The 21,563-nt window shown below is 39.2% G+C and overlaps 1 protein-coding gene across 1 annotated transcript; it reads left to right on the forward strand.

Moving 5' to 3' along the window:
* The first annotated feature begins 1,654 nt into the window (after nt 1-1,654).
* LOC124003827 (sulfotransferase 6B1-like) lies at nt 1,655-20,701 on the forward strand. The gene is made up of 7 exons (XM_046312432.1): nt 1,655-1,969; nt 2,414-2,526; nt 3,229-3,318; nt 12,050-12,176; nt 15,160-15,254; nt 17,947-18,103; nt 20,047-20,701. The coding sequence occupies exons 1-7, from the start codon at nt 1,777-1,779 to the stop codon at nt 20,172-20,174; spliced, it is 903 nt and encodes a 300-aa protein (XP_046168388.1). The 5' UTR covers nt 1,655-1,776; the 3' UTR covers nt 20,175-20,701.
* The last annotated feature ends 862 nt before the right edge of the window (nt 20,702-21,563 follow it).

Here is a 21,563-nt window from a genome sequence, read left to right on the forward strand (position 1 = left end):
GGACAAGGTCTATGAACAGCTATTGGCAAAGGACCTTTCGCTTAGTTACTACAATATTTCCTTTGAAAATATCCTTTTTAATGGATAAAAAAATTGGATTTTAATATTTGATTACAGTATTGGCAAGTTCAACATGTCAATGTTGCATGCCATGTATTATCTAACCCAGTAAGCAAACCAAGCTACTGTACTGTATCCTCTTGTTTCTATATTGCTTTGGCTCCACTGATGTGGTGCTGCTGACTCACTGTCTTCAGTCGGTTAGTTCAACTCTCCCCTAAAACACTCCTAACACTTATGTCCTCTGATAGCATGCAATCCCTACACTACCCTCTCACTACTAAGCTTTATGGCTGACAGTTTCTATAGTGTTTTGCTGAGTAGACTTGTCATATATTAGATTAGATGACTGTATTACAGAATTAGCATTATAATGTAAATTAACACCATATCATTTCCCATGTTTTTGCCTGCTTCATTGGTTCCGTTTGAAATTATTATGTATCTGTTCTCTACTCAGCTTGAGTCTGTTTTACTAACCCACTCTGAATGCTTGGCAAAGAAAATACTAGTGTTCCTACAGTAAGCATTTGAAACAGGGCTGGGGTCAATTTGAATTGAAGGCAAATTTCCATTTCAAAGACATTGAAAAACTTTGGGAATAAATAGCTTCTACTTCTGACTTTATTTAAGTAATTGAAATAGATAGACATTTTATTTCTTTTGAGGATTTGTTAATTACAACCCCAGCCTTGTACTGTATGTCATGTAACTCCTCAGCATCCCTCACTTTCCTCATGATCAGCAGCTGCAGCAGATCAGCAGCAGCTAATGGGGATCCATAATAAATACAAAAACTAGCAATGGCAGACTGGGCAAGTGCCCAACCCAATGTCCCCAACATACAGAAGTCGCAAGCGGTTGAGAGGGTAGAGAATCATCTAAAATGTGCATCTCAAATATCACATTTTCAGCTGTTTGAAGCTGGTCGACCAAACGGAAAGTAAAATAATCTAGGTGCGCGCTCTCTGCTGGCTTCCACAAGATCCCATAGCCATTATGTCGAATAGGATGGGGAGGGGGGGGGGAGGTAGAGTTGTTTATGTTGCTGCAATTCGCCTAGCTTTCTCAAGAGGAAAGCAAAGTTAGGCATAGGACCTTTTAATAGGAAGACATTTTGAATGGAAAACACTTATGTTTTAAGTATCTTTTGAATCTGGCATTGAACAAGCTTTGTCAAGCTCATGTAGTCATGTGAAGGATACAAGCTTCATACATTTGTGACTGGAAAATGGAATGTAATCTTTGAAAATCTCTTTCAAAGGGCACACCTCCATATGCTTAAACTTAGATAACCCTCAACAAAAGAGAGTGTAGTCACAGTGACAACGCTATTTGCATGTGTGAGTTGGCTGAGCATTGTTTGAGTAAGAGCAAGTATGAGTGTAAGTCAGTGTTAGTGTGTAGTCATTAACATTCCACGTGTGTTGTCCTGTGTTACTTTTTCTTTCAAGAGTGTTCCAATTTACTGAGACAAATCTAACCTAGACTGGAGTTGAACTCTCACCCATTTTATGAGCAAATGACTCTCTCCAAATCAGTCACTGTGCATAGGTCACTGTGCGTAGTCCCTCCCTTCAACAATGTCACACCAGTGAACTGGAAAGTCCTGTTTTACTGTATAGGCTGGGAAAACAAATACTAACACCTTTTTTTGCAGCTCCATTGTGGACTGAATACATAAATAGGCTGGTCATTAAGTCACCAGGATACAAAATGAGCAAACCAATGTCTGCGCAAGGCATGTCCAAAATGGAAGATGCAAAGAATGTGAAGGATGAGAATAAGCTGTACTTGCACGAGGGGATCCTCTACTCTACAATCATGAGTCCCCCAGAAAATCTTAAAGGCCTGAAGGAGCTGGAGGGAAGACCCAATGACATTTTACTGGTGGCCTACCCAAAATGTGGTAAGTGAAACCATCCCTGCTATTGTGGTAGTTGGTGTGAACTGGATTAGATAGTGGAAATATCTTTTGCTGTCAAATAAAGTGCCGGACACAGTACTGCTGTTATATAGTACTGGGCATGACAACATGTGTATAGGACTTAATACAAAATCCTTCTAGATCTAAGAAGCCAGCAGTTGGTTGTTGAACATTAACAAATGGATCAAGAGCCCACAGGAGCATGTGCATTGGAATATGTCTCCTGAAACCACATCATGAGCATTCTTTGCAGAATCAATGTGTCCCAACTGCCACCCATGAAGATACTCAAACGATTTAGTTAGCCTTAAAAACATAGACTACATTGGACACAGGCTCACATTGTACACACACTTTTGCGTAAATTGTATAGTCTGTCCTATACTGCTTTTGCCAGCAAAGCTCTAATTGAGTGTGCTTTTCCAGGGTTCAACTGGATGATTGCTGTGCTACGCAAAATCATGGCTGCAGCCTCTGGGCAACAAGAACTGTCTCAAATACCTCCACTGATGGAGTTTTTCTCTCCGGACATGCAGAAGGTATGTATACTGTAACAGTTTCCAATAACAGAACTAAGTCCATACCTAGTCAATCAAAATCGCTCTCTTTATCAGACTTGCTTTCAATGACATTGACAGATCTTTAAATTAAATGTGATGTAAAAACTCCGCCTAACAGACATACCCAAAAGGTATTTTTAAATGTTTTATTACTCGTTCACTGGAATTGTTCATTCTTGAATTTACTTTTGTAGCTACCGATTGAGGTAAATCAGCCTTTAGTTTTTACCCGCCACACACACTGAACATTTTCAGAATAACCTACAATAGAATGCGCTACTGCCTTTAGTGCATTTCAAATTATTTGTAATTGACCTGTTCAAAGGAATTTGTATTTAACTAGGCAAGTCAAATCAAACATTTTATTTTTGTATTTCTCATGCTCCTGCCTTTGATTGTTATCATTCTGCCACTGGTTAAGAGCATTGGCTCAATAACCAAAGGATCGCTGGTTCGATTCACCAAGCCTACAAGGTGAAGAATCTATCAATGTGCCCCTGAGCAAGGCACTTAACCCTAATTGCTCCTGTAAGTCGCTCTGGATAAGATTGGATGCTAAATGACCATTTAATTTCATGTAATTTTTTACAAAGGATGTACCTTGTGGTTTTCTGCTGCATTTTGGTATGCCACATGACAAGCTACTAAAACCTTTGTTCTTTCCCTCTGTTTATTTTCAAGGTGGTGGGAGAAATGCCCTCTCCGCGGTTACTGGGCACACATTTGCACCCTGATAACATCCCTGGCACTTTTATTGCGAAGAAAACAAAGGTCAGTGTTAATAACTTTACTAAAGAACATGTCACAATAACTTGAATCTAGCCTCCCTTCCATTGTGGAGTGCTCAATCTAATGCAGTCTGGGCATTTTTCTTTTTCTTTTTAGAATAACAGGAAATGAATACGATATGAAAGTGACATCAATTTCACCTCAGTATCTTTTTGTAGACTATGAATGAGCCTCAAATTTATATCATCAATGAAAACGCAGTAATTTAAGATATAAAATCTATACTTATATTTATGGGTGAATTTACATTTTCAATGTGTTTGATGGCCAAGAAGAAGCACAGAGCTGAAAAGTTTCAACTGTTTAATTTCAACTACACACATGAACTACAACTCCCAGCAGCTGTGCAATGCCTCTCTTTCAACAGCTTGCCATTTGTATATTTATTTATATTTTCAGAAAGTACTGGCTGGCGACGTTCAGATAAAAAATTACGAAATCAAATATAAAACGCATAAAACGGCCTGTATCAAGTGGGTTCTTAGTCCTGTGGGTCCTCGGCTCAAGTAGGCACGCTACAGCATGCTAGTTCAAATAAGAATTTTTAAACTTTTGGCGACATGTCTTCTTGAGTGTCAAATATTTTTATAAAAGGCATCAGTATAAGTAAATTAATCCACAGCTATCAATATATATGTATATACAGTGCATTCGGAAAGTATTCAGACCCCTTAAGGTTTTCCACATTTTGTTTACGTTACAACCTTATTCTAAAATGTATTGTATTGTTTTTTTTCACCTCATCACTCTACACACAACACCCCATAATGCTAAAGAAAAACTGTTTTTTAGACATTTTTGTTAATTTACTCAGTACTTTGTTGAAGCACCTTTGGCAACGATTACAGACTCGGGCCTTCTTGGGTATGCCGCTACAAGCTTTCTCACATTCTTCTCTGCAGATCCTCTCAAGCTCTGTCAGGTTGGATGGGGAACTTCGCTGCACAGCTATTTTCAGGTCTCTCCAGAGATGTTCGATCAGGTTCAAGTACGGGGTCTGGCTGGGCCACTCAAGGCCATTCAGAGACTTGTCTTCGAAGCAACTCCTGCGGTGTCTTGGCTGTGTGCTTATGGCCTTTATCCTGTTGGAAGGTGAACATTCGCCACAGTCTGGGGTCCTGTTTGTTCTGGAGCAGGTTTTCATCAAGGATCTCTCTGTACTTTGCTCTGTTCATCTTTCCCTCAATCCTGGCTAGTCTCCAACTCCCTGCCACTGAAAAATAGCCCCACAGCATGATGCTGCCACCACCATGCTTCACCGTATGGATGGTGCCTGGTTTCCTCCAGATGTGATGCTTGGCATTCAGGCTAAAGAGTTCAATCTTGGTTTCATCACACCAGATAATCTTGTTTCTCATGATCTGAGAGCCATTAGGTGCCTTTTGGCAAACTCCAAGTGGGCTATCATGTGCCTTTTACTGTGGAGTGGCTTCCGTCTGGTCACTCTACCATAAAGGCTACTGTCAGGCCACTCTAACTTAAAGGCCTGATTTGTGGAGTGCTGCAGAGATGGTTGTCCTTCTGGTAAGTTCTCCCATCTCCACAGAGGAACTCTAGAGCTCTGTCAGAGTGACCATCAGGTTCTTGGTCACCTCCCTGACCAAGTTCCTTCTCCCCCGATTGCTCAGTTTGGCCAGTCGGCCAACTCTAGGAAGAGCCTTGCTGACGTCTTCCATTTAAGAAAAAAAAATCAATTTAAGAATGATGGAGGCAACTGTGTTATTGGGGACCTTTAATGCTGCAGAAATGTTTTGGTACCCTTCCCCATATCTGTGCCTCGACACAATACTGTCTCGGAGCTCTACGGACAATTCTTTCGACCTCATGGCTTGGTTTTTGCTCTGACATGCACTGTCAACTGTGGGACCTTTTAAAGATAGTTGTGTGCCTTAAAAATCATGTCGAATCAATTGAATTTACCAAAAGTGGACTCCAATCAAGTTGTAAAAACATCTCAAGGATGAGCAATGGAAACAGGATGCACCTGAGCTCAATTTCGAGTCTCATAGCAGAGTGTCTGAATATATGTAAATTTGCTCAAATTCAAAAAACCTGTAATCACTTTGTCATTATGGGGTATTGTGTGTAGATTGCTGAGAAAAATGTTTTATTTCATACATTTTAGAATAAAGCTGTAACGTAACAAAATGTGGAATACTTGACTACTTTCGGAAGGCATTGTAACAATAAACTGCATTCATCAATCTGACTCTATTGTGTGAATAAATGCAACAGGCCTTGTCTGTCTCTGGAGGAATCTAGTCAAGGTAGCGAACCTTGTATCACCACTCAGTATGATTGTGAACATGAATGTGTCTAACTTGCACCTTAATGCAATTATTAAGAGACTAGATACAAATAGCTAATTCTGCCGACCAATGTTCTAGCATTATTTTATTGAGGCAAGCATATAGACAACTACCAATAGACCTACTAAATTATAAACGTATAGTCAATTGAATAATGACTCTGTAAAACAAGGAATGCATTTACTCAATTCCACTAATATAATTTATTAGTCCCAAAATAATTGACACTCAAAGACTTACATTGCACATGAAATACATGATGCATCTTAGCATGTCTGTGTTATTCTGTAATGTATTGTCACGGTGCTGACTTTTGCCCAATACCTGCAGCAAAAGCCTCTACCCCGTCCTCTGGCTGGGCAGAGTACTTTAGGATTTTTACTTCGGTATAACAAGGGCCTAGCCGTGCGGCCCTACCAACCCTTCTATTTATTCGTAATGGCCCTTCGCGTGAGTTTAGTTTGTTCCTTCGTTCACGTTGTCACTCCCTTATTTTCCGGTCTAGTATGAGGTCTTGGATAGATATACTCCTATTTAAATATTCTAAGTGTTATGGATTCCTCCTATATTTCCTTACTTTCAAGTTTCTTTACCTATGTATATATCAATATCTAATAACGTCTTCTATTAGTTATTATGCTCGTCAGCTAGTAGTCACTTGGAAACTAGTATTGGTATATGTTTTGACTCTCCTAAAAATATATGACTGTCCACACAATGAAATATTATTTAGTGCAATCACTTTAACCTATAACCAGGGTCACTTTCTGTTCAGTGAGAGTGTCAAAGGCGTTTGCTCTCCAGATCGTTCATCTGGCCTAGTTATCAAAGTTTCAAGCTTTTATTAAGTCACTCTGTTTTTGTCTTATACACATTATTACAATTCAATGGTCATGCAGTTTCTTAATACAACAATAATGCTCAATCAATCCTTAATGATTTAAGCTATGCCAGATAATATTGCAAAACTTTAAATGTGTTAACACTTCTAACAATATTGAAAAAAATAGCAAAAAGAGTTCAATTACCTTAAATGCTCAGCCCCTTGGACACTTTCCTGTAATTGGTATGCTCCCAGCAATAACGCTAGATTCCGAATTCCAATATCTTAATACACTTCCAACTCTGTGTATAGACTCAATATATTGTAACTGGTATTTGGCTGTTTCCTTGTATTGCTAATCACTTCTGGTCCTGATGTCTCACTGTGTGATTGCTGTCTGTGATCAAGAGGTGTCTAGACCCATGTGTTTCGGAGACTCAGTTTCGGGTTCACAAAGTTCAACCAGGTAGCTTCAGATAGTGATCCAATAAGTACTTAGGCAAAATTATCCAGTTCTCAAACATTGTTCTAGTCTAACAAAAAGCGTTTAGGGCAATAGTAAATTTATCTATGATGATTCTCCATATGAAGTCTGTCTCATATGTCAGTGAGGATCATGGCTCTCTCATGATCTCTGCTCTCTTTGTATACCTTTTTACAGGGGAAGTTCGCAAGTTTCTGGAGCTGTGTCTAAACGGTAGACCACTATTACGTACTCTTAGTCCTGTGTCTAAACGGTAGACCACTATTACGTACTCTTAGTCCTGTGTCTAAACGGTAGACCACTATTACGTACTCTTAGTCCTGTGTCTAAACGGTAGACCACTATTACGTAATCTTAGACCTGTGTCTAAACGGAAGCTTCCTATTCCAAATCTAGGTCATGCAATACTAACTCCCACATTGCTGCTTCCGTGTTACTGTTGGCTGATTCTACTCGATGATACCAGCTGGTTGTTTCTACCACTGGAGGTGGCGTATGTGGCGTGTCAAGCGTCAGCTGGGAGAAGTCTATGATAGGTATCTCCTCTGCTTCCCCCTGTTGTCCAGTTTCTGCAGGTGTGGTCCATGGTTCCAGGAGGTCCCATGGATGCCCTGTGTTGTTGTCCCCATTTCTTGATGGAGTGGGCAGATTCTTTTTGGCTCTTGTCACAGTATCATGTAATGTGTCTTCAGTTCAGAATAATCTCTAAGAGGATACACTTTGTGTGTGGTACACACAGGAGCTTGGTAGCAAGTTCTAAAAGTATAAAACAATGCAATGCTTCCCTTTTAACCAAATTCAAGCACAAACTCACCCCCAACCTGAATTAGCATTTAAACTCAGCAAAAAAGAAATGGCCCTTTTTCAGGACCCTGTCTTCCAGAGAGAATTTGTAAAAATCCAAATAACAGATCTTCATTGTAAAGGGTTGAAACACTGTTTCCCATGATTTTTCAATATACCATAAACAATTAATGAACATGCACCTGTGGAACGGTCGTTAACTTCTTGCGTCGAGCCATCCCGGATCCGGTATCGTGACTACAGCCTCAAGCTCATTACCATAACGCAACGTTAACTATTCATGAAAATCGCAAATGAAATTAAATTAATCTATTTGCTCTCAAGCTTAGCCTTTTGTTAACAACACTGTCATCTCAGATTTTCTAAATATGCTTCTCAACCATTGCAAAATAAGCATTTGTGTAACAGTATTGATAGCTAACGTAGCATTTAGCGTAGCATTTAGCGTTAGCATTCAGCAGGCAACATTTACACAAAAAAACAGAAAAGCATTCAAATAAAATCATTTACCTTTGAAGAACTTCAGTTGTTTTCAATGAGGAGACTATCAGATAGCAAATGTTCAGTTTTTCCTGAAAGATTATTTGTTTAGGACAAATCGCTCCATTTTCTGCGTCACGTTTAGCTACGAAAAAAAACCTGTATCCAGGATTGTGTAAATCTAACTATTCATGAAAATCACACATGAAATGAAATTAATCTATTTGCTCTCAAGCTTAGCCTTTTGTTAACAACACTGTCATCTCAGATTTTCAAAATATGCTTCTCCACCATTGCAAAACAAGCATTTGTGTAACAGTATTGATGGCTAACGTACCATTTAGTGTTAGCATTCAGCATGCAACATTTTCCACAAAAACCAGAAAAGAATTCAAATAAAATCATTTACCTTCAGATGTTTTCAATGAGGAGACTCTGTTAGATAGCAAATGTTCCGTTTTTACAAAAAATATTATTTGTCGCTCCGTTTTGTTCATCACATTTGGGGAGGGAAAAAAATATATATATTAAGTCATTTAAATGCAAACGTTTTTCCAAATTAACTCCATAATATCGACAGAAACATGGCAAACCGATGTTTAGAATCAATCCTCAAGGTGTTTTTCAGATATCTATCGACGATAAAATCCATCGTGGCATTTTACTTTCTCTTCTGAGAAATGGAACGCGCATGGACCTACAGATTACGCACACAGGACACCGGGCGGGACACCAGGTAAATGTAGTCTCTTATGGTCAATCTTCCAATGATATGCCTACAAACATGTCACAATGCTGCAGACACCTCGGGGAATAGACAGAAACCGCAGGCTCATTCCTGGCGCATTCACAGCCATATAAGGAGACATTGGAACACAGCGCCTTCAGAATCTGGGGCATTTCCTGTATGAAACTTCATCTTGGTTTCGCCTGTTGCATTAGTTCTGGGGCACTCACAGATAATATCTTTGCAGTTTTGGAGACGTCAGAGTGTTGTCTTTCCAAGGCTGTCAATTCCATGCATAGTCGAGCATCTTTTCGTGACAAAATATTGCGCTTAAACCGGGCACGTCATTTTATCCAATATTGACATAGCGCCCCCATAGGTTGAAAAGGTTAAGACACAAACAGCAGGCAATTAAGTTTTTTATTTATTTTTATTTTACCTTTATTTAACCAGGCAAGTCAGTTAAGAACAAATTCTTATTTTCAATGACGGCCTAGGAACAGTGGGTTAACTGCCTATTCAGGGGCAGAACAAGTGGGTTTGAACTCGCAACCTTCTGGTTACTAGTCCAACGCCCTAACCACTAGGCTACCCTGCCACCCCAAGGTTACAGTTATGAAAACTTTTGACACTAAAGAGGCCTTTCTACTGACTGAAAAACACCAAAAGATAGAAAGTACATAATGCAGCTGGTGGCTACAACAGATACTCACCGTCACTTTTGATTTTTCCCCTTTGTTCAAGGACACATTATTCCATTTCTGTTAGTCACGTGTCTGTGGAACTTGTTCAGTTTTTGTCTCAGTTGATGAATCCTGTTATGATCATACAAATGTTTACACATGTTAAGTTTGCTGAAAATGAACGCATTTGAAAGTGAGAGGACATTTGTTTTTTGGCTGAGTTTATTTGCACTTTGCTAGTAAAAACAAAAGACAGGAAACGCACCCAGATTCTAATCTAATCATTCCAATTCAAATGACAGGAGCGCACCCCTGTGTCGCTCCTCTTTGAACTATCCACTTTCCGACAAACAAAATAACACTGTTTCCCTGTAACAATAAATGCATAGAACTTACAGTACAATAAACATACAGTACAACATGTCAAAATGTATAGCTCTTTATAAACTCTTGAAACAATCCAAACGTGAAAATGTAATTCACACGGAAACATTCATTACATTTTCATCTGTCTTCACACCTCCAACGGTGTCCATGCTCCCAGGGTTCTGGGGGAACGCCCCTTCCCGGAGAAAGCCACAGATAAGATGTGATTGATCACTGTGATAGCCTACAAATGGTCTGCCATCCAAACAATGTCATGAACTGTGATTGAGTCATCACGTTGTGCTCCCACTCCAGCAAGTCGCCAGCTGCGAGTATCACCTTCTATCTTTCTTCCACTACATATTCCTCCCATTAGACTTGTCCAATAACGCCTATCGCTCAGACCACTCCCAGATTGTTCTTTACTAAGAAGCTATTTTGTCACTTTTTGACCATTTTAATTTAAAACAATCACAGTAAGGTACGTAGCCTTTTCCTGCAGACAATGACATAGTGGCCTAATGGAATATTATTCATGTTTTTTATCATTTTGTAATTATACTGAACAAAAATATAAAATGCAACATGCAACAATTTCAATGATTTTACTAAGCTACAGTTCATATAAGGAAATCAGTCAATTGAAATAAATTCATTAGGCCCTAATCTATGGTTTTGACATGTATTTCACTGCAGGGGAGCAGCCATGGTTGGGCCTGGGATGGCATATGCCCACCCACTTGAGAGCCAGGCCAAGCCAATTAGAATTAGTTTTTCCCCACAAAGGGCTTTATTACAGACAGAAATGCTCCTCAGTTTCATCAGCTGTCCGGGTGTCTGGTCTCAGATGATCCCGCAGGTGAAGATGCCACATGTGGAGGTCCTGGCCTGGGGTGGTTACACGTGGTCTGCGTTTGTGAAGCAGGATGGATGTATTGCCAAATTGATTCAAGGGTTTTTCTTTATTTTTGCTATTTTCTACATTGTAGAAAAATAGTGAAAACATCAACTATGAAATAACACATATGGAATCATGTAATAACCAAAGAAGTGTTAAACAAATCAAAATATACTTTATATTTTAGAATCTTCAAAGTTTTTTATTTATTTATTTCACCTTTATTTAACCAGGTAGGCTAGTTGAGAACACGACAACCATATGAGACCATATGCTGGTGCGGTTGGCCCTGGGTTCCTCCTAATGCAAGACAATGCTAGACCTCATGTGGCTGGAGTGTGTCAGCAGTTCCTGCAAGAGGAAGGCATTGATGCTATGGACTGGCCCGCCCGTTCCCCAGACCTGAATCCAATTGAGCACATCTGGGACATCATGTCTCGCTCCATCCACCAACGCCACGTTGTACCACAGACTGTCCAGGAGATGGCGGATGCTTTAGTCCAGGTCTGGGAGGAGATGCATCAGGAGACCATCCGCGACCTCATCAGAAGCATGCCCAGGCATTGTAGGGAGGTCATACAGGCACGTGGAGGCCACAGACACTACTGAGCCTCATTTTGACTTGTTTTAAGGACATTACATCAAAGTTGGATCAGCCTGTACTGTGGTTTTCCACTTTAATTTTGAGTGTGACTCCAAATCCAGACCTCCATGGGTTGATAAATTTGATTTCCATTGATAATTTGTGTGATGTTGTTGTCAGCACATTCAACTATGTAATTAAAAATGTATTTAACAAGAATATTTCATTCATTCAGATCTAGGATGTGTTATTTTAGTGTTCCCTTAGTTTTTTTGAGAAGTGTATATGTGGCTGTTTTCCCCTACTGCGGATTCCTTCTTAGGATGCAGATTCCAAGTGACTGAACTTACGGTAGATAAGTAAGCTAATAATGTTAGTCATCTGCTATTGTAGGCAATTAACTAACCAACATGTTCACTGCAAAATATTTTTCCTGTAAAATGCCTGAAAATATTCTGTCCATGTTCATCTGAAATATGTTGTGGTTTTATATCAAACTTTACAACTCAATTGCACCAATAGTATAACAATTATATGTGGTAACTTTGACTTTCAGATGCTGGTTGTGTTCCGAAACCCAAAAGATACAGTCGTATCATACTACCACTTCATGAACACAAACCCTGTTTTGCCTAATGCCAAATCCTGGGATTCATTTTTCACAGACTTCATGGAGGGTGAAGGTGAGATGTTTTATTTATTTTATTTGACCTTTATTTAACTTGGCAAGTCAGATAAGAACAAATTCTTATTTTCAATGACTGCCTAGGAACAGAGGGTTAACATTCTTGTTCAGGGGCAGAACGACAGATTCTGCCCCTGATTCGAGCTGACAAGGTCCAATGATCATACCACTAGATTACCTGCCGTTTTAAAGAACTCAACATATTCGTATTGGTTGAAAGAAATGTCATGTTTGATAGGCTGGATGTAATGAATAGCACAACTAGAAAATTACATTTCTTAAATAAAATGTGTGTGCTTTCTAGCTGGTCTTAAATTATTTATGGTTGTGAAATACGTTTTAATAGTGGTAGTGACCACTGTAGTAATGGCAGTGACTGGTTATGGTTTAATAAATTGGTAGAGGGAAAGATTGCCAGCCAAATAAATCAAATAATAATAACTAGAAAAGTACATTTCCTGAAGAAAATATGGTGTGGTGCTAGATTGTGTTACGCTCTGAACTTTAATATCTCTGTTTTCTTTATATTTTGGTTAGGTCAGGGTGTGACGAGGGTGGGTATGCTAGTTTTTGTATTGTCTATGGGTTTTGTAGGTCTAGGTATTTATGTCTTTGGTGGCCTGATATGGTTCCCAATCAGAGGCAGCTGTTTATCGTTGTCTCTGATTGGGGATTATATTTAGGTGGCCATTTTCCCTTTTGTGTTTGTGGGTTCTTATTCTATGTTGAGTTGCCTGTCTGCACTATTCGTATTAGCTTCACGTTTCGTTCATTTTGTTGTTTTGTTAGTTTGAATAATAAAAGAAGAATGTACGCATACCACGCTTCACTTTGATCTCCTTCATATGACGAACGTGACAGATTGTTATAAAGTATTTATGAAAAAGTTTCGAAATTTGTAATATTGTTTTAATGTTTGTAGCTGAAATGGTTAGAGTGGTAGCTTTTAAAATGTCTACTACTGTGGTCTTATTTTTGGTATTGAATCCATTAAGTGTTATTATAATTTATGGTAATTACCATACACTTTTTATTAAGAATGTGAAGATAAGATAGCCTGAACATGAGAACGTTGCTCAATGGGTGACGTGTTTGGTGAGTATGCAGGCCATGGAAAAAAACGGGACATTTTCAGCTGCCAGGAATTGTGTATAGATGCTTGGGACATGGGGCTGTGCATTATCATGCTGAAACATAAGGTGATGGTGGCGGATGAATGGCACAACAATGGTTCTCAAGATCTCACAGTATCTCTGTTCATTCAAATTGCCATCGATAAAATGCAATTCGTTGTCCATAGCTTATGCCTGCTCATACCATAACCCCACCGCCACCATGGGGCACTCTGTTCACAACGTTGACATCAGCAAACTGCTCATCCACACGACGCCATACACTTGGTCTGTGGTTGTGACGTGTTGGACATACTGCAAAATTCTTTAAAATAACAGCTTTTAATAAGCCGCCTCAAATGAATATTACATTCTCTAGCAACAGCTCTGGTAGACATTCCTGCAGGCAGCACGCCAATTGCACATGGCCTCAACTTGAGACATCTGTGGCATTGTATTGTGTTTGACAAAACTGCACATTTTAGTGTGGCCTTTTGTTGTCCCCAGCACAAGATGCACCTGTGTAATGATCATGCTGTTTAATCAGCTTCTTGATATGCCACATCTGTCAGGTGGATGGATTCTTTTGGTAAAGGAGAAATGCTCACAAACCGGGATGTTAACACATGAAACATAGGACCACCACTTTACATTTGTTCAGTGTAGTTAAAGTATGACTGCTATAAAAAGCCTTTCTCAAGCAATCCGAGTTGGGGCAGTCTAGACACATGGTTAGTTTTTTGTTAATTGCGTAAATTGTTTAGCTCTGAAACTGACTAAATGAAATAACAGTATGAGCATGTAAGAAATCTAGAATTGTGCTTTGCTTTGCAAGCACACCTAATTAGAGTATGTAAGAGTTCTAAAGTGGTCTTGCTTTCAACAAGCACATTAATAACATTGAGTGCTGAGACGTATACTACAAAACTAGCTATATCTATTTGTGATTTTCTAACGCTAGCTAGCTTCAGTTAGCTTCACATTCCAACTCTGGCTTAAGCTCAATGAAGCCGTTTTTATAACAATATCAAATCACTTGTGTAACAATTAAAGTGGAACTGACAGCGTTTCAGCAAAATGAAATCTTGTTCATATACACCCCCAGGAAGAGTGATGAATTTTTGTTTTTACGTTTTCTGACAAGTGAGCATTTTCACATGTTCATACATCCATAGAATGTTTGGAAAATATTTCTCACGAATTTAGCTAGGACTGGGTCTGAGTGGCTAGGAGAAAACTGAAAACTAGCTGTTGGCAGACAGGTTTCAAAAAGTAGTTATAAGAAATTTTTGAAATGCAAGTAATTAGCTTTACCACAAAAAAATACTAATATCTAAATACACATGTATTTGAACCCAGAGTGTGGCTGAAGGACGGCAGGGTAGCCTAGTGGTTAGAGAGTTGAACTAGTAACCAAAAGGTTGCAAGTTCATATCCCCGAGCTGACACGGTGATTATCTGTCGTTCTGCCCCTGAACAGGCAGTTAACCCACTGTTCCTATGCCTTCATTGAAAATAAGATGTTTTTCTTAACTGACTTGCCTAGTTAAATAAAGGTACAAAAGAAAAGGGACAATCAGCACAATCTTTACAGACATTTCAGTTTTTATACCTTTGAGCTGCTCTGTGTAAAGAGCTGGCTATTTTAGCTGGCTACATCTGGCACATTTACAGAAGTCTTCACTGATGTCAGATCCCTGTCAGATAAATGCAATTAATGAAAATGAAATTCTTTCCACAGTATCGCACTAACAAATGGATAACCACACTATAGTTATGGTACAATACAGCGCACTACAAAAACATTATGTACAGTCACATGACTGCTGAATGGATTCACCTTATGCTATATTTATGTATTTTTTACAGTGGCTTGGGGCTCTTACTTCAACCATGCCCTCGCCTGGGAGAAACTAATGGACAATCCTAACATATTGATGGTCACTTATGAGCAAATGAAGGAGGTAAAACCCATATTATGTATAGTGTTGCAAAAATAGTGAATATTGATGCACTAATGACGGGAATGTTTTTCAGATTAATGGACTCTACGGTGAGCTGTGTGTGATGGTTCTGGATCCTAGTGGCCAATTTATTAAGGGTTTGGACAGGAAACTGAGAGGAGAGCGGGTATGAGGTGATGTTCAGAGAGGAGGCTACGGTCTGGTCAATAAAGTTCCCCACGGCACCGGAATCCACTAGCACTGTAGAAACAGTACATGAGGGACAGCCAGCTAGTGTGATCAACACTGAAAAGGGTTTGGCAGAAAATTATGAAGATTGGATACTCACACCTTCCCCAGGAGGTGGAAAATCATGTGACTGTCCCTCTGCTCTTGTGGATCCCGAATTGGAACATAACGGACACTGCTGAAATTGGGGGCCTCCTTGACCACAATAAGGACAGAGCCCCAGCAGTTTCCGTCTGCGTCGCTCAGCCGCGGGGAGGCATGTGACCTTCACCTCCATTGGTTCAGGCTCTGCTACAGAGTCGTCACTGAGGGAGGGAGAGAAGCGATGAGGGTACCAACACTCCCGAAGTAGGTTAGCCAGATAGATGGCCATCATGATGAGTGCGTCCAAGGAGAGGCTGTCATCTCTACATGACAGTTCTTCTGGACCTCCTCACGCAGTCCTCTTCTGAATAGCGTATGGAGTGCAGGCTCATTCCATCTGCTGAATGCTGCTACTGTCCGGAAGGTGAGCGCTTACTCGGCAGTCTGATCATCCTTCCGTAGTTGAAATAGGCGCTCACTCCCCTCTCTGTCCTCCAGTGGATGGTCAAAGATACCTCTGAACAGAGCCATGAACCCCTCATACGAAGCCAGCGACTCCTCTCCTCTCTCCCAGACTGCCGTAGCCCACACCCGCCCATTCAGCAGAGAAATAACCGTAGCAACCTTGGACCTCTCAGTGGTGGGAATTCCCATCTGGTGTGCAAAATAGAGGGAGCACTGGAGTAGGTAGCCACTGCATTTAGATGGGGTTCTGTCATATTTGTCCGGGAGAAACGAACTGGCATTGCTGACCTGGGCAGACTGCTGAATGGACTGGTGTGCTGGCTCAATACAAAACAAGAGTAGCATCAGGACATGAAACACATAATACTGCCTGGGAAATGGAACTAAGGGAGTGACAGGTATAGGGAAGGTAATAAGTGAAGTGATTGAGTCCAGGTGTGTCTCATGATGAGGCGCAGGTGCGCGACTCTGGGGCTGAGGGTTGTTTCATGGACGAAGCATGGGTTCGGAAACATAACATTCCTTTCAGACCGTTAGACAGGCCTACGCCCATGTTTGCTTAGATGGTAGTCATCTTCCAGTATCAAATTTGAGACACTACCTTTAACTCTCACAGTATCTAACGATGGTGCCAGGTGTGCATAATGATGGTAATCAGAGCCAGTGATGAGTAAACCAGCCATGTCGAGCGCCGGAGAGGGGGAGCGGATGTAGACGTGAAAATATTAGGCCTAACTTTTGAAATGTACCAGTAAACTAACAGATTTTTTTTGTTTTCATAACATGTTAAAGATATAAATAATACAATGAAATGTTTTTAATATAAAATAATTGATTCACAAAGCTGTATAACATAATCCTAAATTTAACCAATCAATTTACTGAATACCGTTGTTTACCATGAGGGTTTCAGCATGGAATATCCTTTATATTTTATTTTACTATGCCAATATATCTTTGCTGTAAATGTTTTTGGGCCGAACCGGTCGGCAGTTCTGAGAAGTCAATAGTTGGAAGAGTTCCAGAAATAATTGGAAATTTCATTTTTTCATTAATTAGGCTCTCTTGAACCACATGGTCTAACTACTAGACACAGATAAATATATATATATATATATATATATATATATAACAATAGATATATACATATATATATATTAAGACGTTTATAACAATATTCAAGTATAGACAGATTTTTGTATTATGTTAATTAAATTGACTCACGGGTGCATCAATCGACACTAAGGATTTTAATTACCAACATTTTGTAACGGCGTTCGTCAGTTGAAGGAGAAGCGAACCAAAATGCAGCGTGGTGGTTACTCATGTTCTTTAATAAAGAATAGACAATACATGAAATAACTTATAATATACAAAAACAACAAACGGAACGAGAAAACCTATACAGCCTGTCTGGTGAACAACTACACAGAGACAGGAACAATCACCCACAAAATACACAGTGAAACCCAGGCTACCTAAATATGGTTCCCAATCAGAGACAACGAGAATCACCTGACTCTGATTGAGAACCTATTCCCTAATCTCATTTAGCAGCCAAGCCTATGCTATAGACACACCCCTAATCAGCCACAATCCCAATGCCTACAAAACAAAAACAATACGACAACACAATAAACCCATGTCACACCCTGGCCTGAACAAATAATTAAAGAAAACACAAAATACTAAGACCAAGGCGTGACACATTTCCGATGTGGTAAATTACTGGGAGTTTTTTAAAAATCCTAATTATGTCTAAGTAATGTACATTTTATATGTCATTAATATTCACTTTTACCATTGTCTTATTGTCAATGATATATCATATTGATGTCCTCCTGGCTTTTTTGAGAGTTGTGGAATGCACAAAGTTGGATGTACAAGTTTAAACTCCACTCTGTTTATTCTTCAGAATCTAGGTCAGGGGGTGCAGGAGATATCCAAGTTCTTTGATTTCCCATTGACTGAAGAGCAAGTCCAGACAATTGCAGGGCAGAGCACCTTCAATGCTATGAAGGAAAGTTCCAAGAACACCCATGGAAAACATGGCAATGTGTTTTTCCGAAAAGGTAAGTTCATAATAATTCAAATAAATTGTATTCACTTTACTTTATTCCTCTCATTATTGTCCCCCACGATGAAACTTTACTTTATTCCTCTCATTATAGTCCCCCACGATGAAACTTTACTTTATTCCTCTCATTATTGTCCCCCACGATGAAACTTTATTCCTCTCAAAAACACATTGCCATGTTTTTTAAATTTTTACACGAGCTTCAAAAAGATGAAAATACAATATGTTAGGTTATGGAAAAGATATTTCACAGCGGGTCAGATGGTAAAATGATTCTCTCCACAATGACGGCTTGTTTTGTCACATAAACTGTCCCCCACGATGAAATTCGGGTAGGGGATTGTGGAATGGTCTCGGTCTGTAATTTACTGAAATAATTTACTGAATCTCACCAGTGAAGAGGTGAAGTCAGGGATAACTTGGGCCAAAATCTGTCTTTCCAGCAGTTTGTGTTTTTGTATGGAGGTCAATGAGAATGTCAAATCGCTACGCCATTTCCTGGTTGCTAAAATTCTAATAGTTTGTCTAATTTCAGTTTATGTGACAAAACAAGCCGTCATTGTGTAGAGAATCATTTTACCATCTGAACCGCTGTGAAATATCTTTTCCATAACCTAACATATTGTATTTTCATCTTTTTGAAGCTCGTGTAAAAATTTAAAAAAATAAAAAATAAGAGGCAAAAACTAAATGTAAGAACTGGAAGTATAGAAATAGCGCAAATAGAAAAGATCTACCGCTTCTTAGACTTATTTTCAATGAGAATGACAGATCCCCCTCCCATCCTCTTTGAAATGTTCAAACACATCCCACCCAGGTCAACCAGGTCCCTACACATCAATCATCATGACAACTTCAAAGGAATAGATGCAAAATAGAAATAAAATAACACACCCTCTAACAAGTGAAAACAGGAACAGGATGCACTTATATGGCCATAACCACGTGACACCTTCCCTCAAGGATGTCCTGGCCGGATGCCTATATTTGGGCATGTATGCGTCATTCGGACATAGGGTCATAAATCAGATGTTTGACGCACGCCATCTACTTTATTCTCTCTTACTAGTAATGCTACAAGGTTCTAGAAAGAACTGGAACTCACCTTTCTGGGAAAAATCGTTTTTAATATCTAATATAATATAACCAGTATTTTACATTTTATTTGATCTTATCCAGAGCAATTGAAAGTAGTGAGTACATCTTCATACTGGTCCTCCGTAGGAATCAAATCCACAACCATGGCATGCTATACCAGCAGAGCCACACGGGACCATGTGAATGTTGATTGAATGATTTGTGTTCTGCTCTTTATTGAAAGGCTTGCCCTACTCCTATAAAGGAAGCCCATTTTAATTCTTCACTTTTTTACTAATTCATCAATATGCTTTCTGATAGATAGCTTCTCGTCAATCCATATACCCATATATTTTTTACCGGGAACACAATAAATGTGGGCACCATCTGAGGTACAAATGCATAAATTACCAGAGCTTTTTGGAAAATAACATATGCTTAGTTTTACCTGCAGGTACCAATTTCAGTTTAACGAGGGCTTTCTGCAAAGCAAAAAGGCAGATTGTAGCTCCAAGACAGCCTTGTCAACAGAATGCACAATCAAATAATCTGCATACAAGTTGAAGTTACAATTACCTACAGACCAACCAATGTTGTTTGTATTTATAGAAAAGTCCAAGTACAGGGACAAAATCAACCCTTTTGGGACACTTAGTAATATCAAGGAAACATTTAAATTGGTGAGGAGGAGACTCAAACCACCCAAAACAAACAACAACTGAAAAGGGTTTTAGGTAAAGGCTGTTTAAAACATTTCAAAATGAATATACAAGGATATTGGTGATGTCAGTTGTTGATGTTTTCACAGGTCCAAAAAGTTGATCTTCGCCTTTGATTTGTCCCCCTTGCTTTTCTGCCTAGGTGAAGTTGGAGATTGGAAGAACCATCTCAGTGAAGCCCAAAGTAAACAGATGGACGAGAAGTTTGAGAAGCACCTGGCTCACACTAAACTGGGGGCTAAGTTAAAATATGATATTTACTGCAAGTAGGGAGTTGAAATTTCCAGATCCAATGCAGAATGAGCATATTCAGAAGATTGAAATAGAAAAATGTTGCTCATGTCTACAGTAGGCCTAAACCTTCTGTAAGAATACTCAAAGATACATTTATAGCGCAGACAACTAGAGATCAATGCAACTAGTTGTTTTTCAGTTCAGCATCTGTTTAGAATCTGTGTAGGGGTTCCAGTTTGGACTCATAGCTACACGTGGCAAGTTCTCATTGGTCCAAACTATCTACACATTAAAGCCTGAAATGGGATCCTTTGTATTCGGCCAATTTTACTGCAAGAAATTCTAATTGGTTATTAACCACAGGTTAGGTTTTGGTATAAACTACATCCTGTCTCTTTGTTCAATGAAGAAACAACAAGAACAGGGAAGAATGAACATCAACCATCCACTTTCCAGCATAACAACTATGATTTGTTATTTTTGAATTAATATATTTTTCTCCCCCTTATTTGTTTTGAGGTCTGTGTTGTCGAAAAATAACATAAACAGAATAACCAACCAAATTTTCCAGCTGTATTTGCAGTGTTTTTCTTCTCTTTTGACCAGAATATGAATAGTAAATTGATATGAATTTCAGAATAATTTAGTTAGTTTTGGAATAAATCATAACTTAATTTTGTTGGGTGTTACAGAAACTATGTCTGTCTCCATAAATGTTGATTTAGCTTGTTTGATTTCAGACTGTAATAACCCAATGGAACTGTAGCTAAGCAATGGATGAAAGAAGGGACTAGCTTTATAGACTGTTGCTTTATTCTTATCCAGAGAATCTTGTTAATGCAACTGCACTAAGAACATGTATGGGCTGCATCCCAACACTCTGAACCATTTTTTATTTTTTTATTTCACCTTTATTTAACCAGGTAGGCCAGTTGAGAGCAGGTTTTTGTTTACAACTGCGACCCGGCCAACATAAAGCAAAGCAGTGCGACACAAACAACAACACGGAGTTACAAAGGAATAAACAAATGTACAGTCAATAACACAATAGAAAACAGTGTGTGCATGTGTAAGGCAATAAATAGGCCATAGTAGCGAAGTAATTACAAGTTAGCAAATTAACACGGGCTTGATAGATGTGCCAATGATGATGTGCAAGTAGAAATACTGGTGTGCAAAATAGCAAAAAAAGCAAATAAAAACAATATGGGAATGAGGTAGGTAGTTGGATGGGCTATTTACAGATGGGATGAGTACAGCTGCAGCGATCGGTAAGCTTCTCAGATAGCTGATGCTTAAAGTTTGTGAGGGAGATATAAGTCTCCAACTTAAGCGATTTTTGCAATTCGTTCCAGTCATTGGCAGCAGAGAACTGGAAGGAAAGGTGCCCAAAGAGGTGTTGGCTTTGGGGATGACCAGTGAGAT

Source organism: Oncorhynchus gorbuscha, linkage group LG18 (genome assembly GCF_021184085.1).
Source record: "Oncorhynchus gorbuscha isolate QuinsamMale2020 ecotype Even-year linkage group LG18, OgorEven_v1.0, whole genome shotgun sequence".
Taxonomy (NCBI): domain Eukaryota; kingdom Metazoa; phylum Chordata; class Actinopteri; order Salmoniformes; family Salmonidae; genus Oncorhynchus; species Oncorhynchus gorbuscha.

What these genes read in the sequence shown, in the direction of transcription:
- LOC124003827 (XM_046312432.1), top strand. Translation starts at nt 1,777, where the DNA reads ATGAGCAAACCAATGTCTGCGCAAGGCATGTCCAAAATGGAAGATGCA. An exon ending in TTATTGCGAAGAAAACAAAG is followed by an intron (nt 3,319 to 12,049) that starts GTCAGTGTTAAT and finishes TTTGACTTTCAG; the next exon opens with ATGCTGGTTGTGTTCCGAAA. An exon ending in CTTATGAGCAAATGAAGGAG is followed by an intron (nt 15,255 to 17,946) that starts GTAAAACCCATA and finishes TTTATTCTTCAG; the next exon opens with AATCTAGGTCAGGGGGTGCA.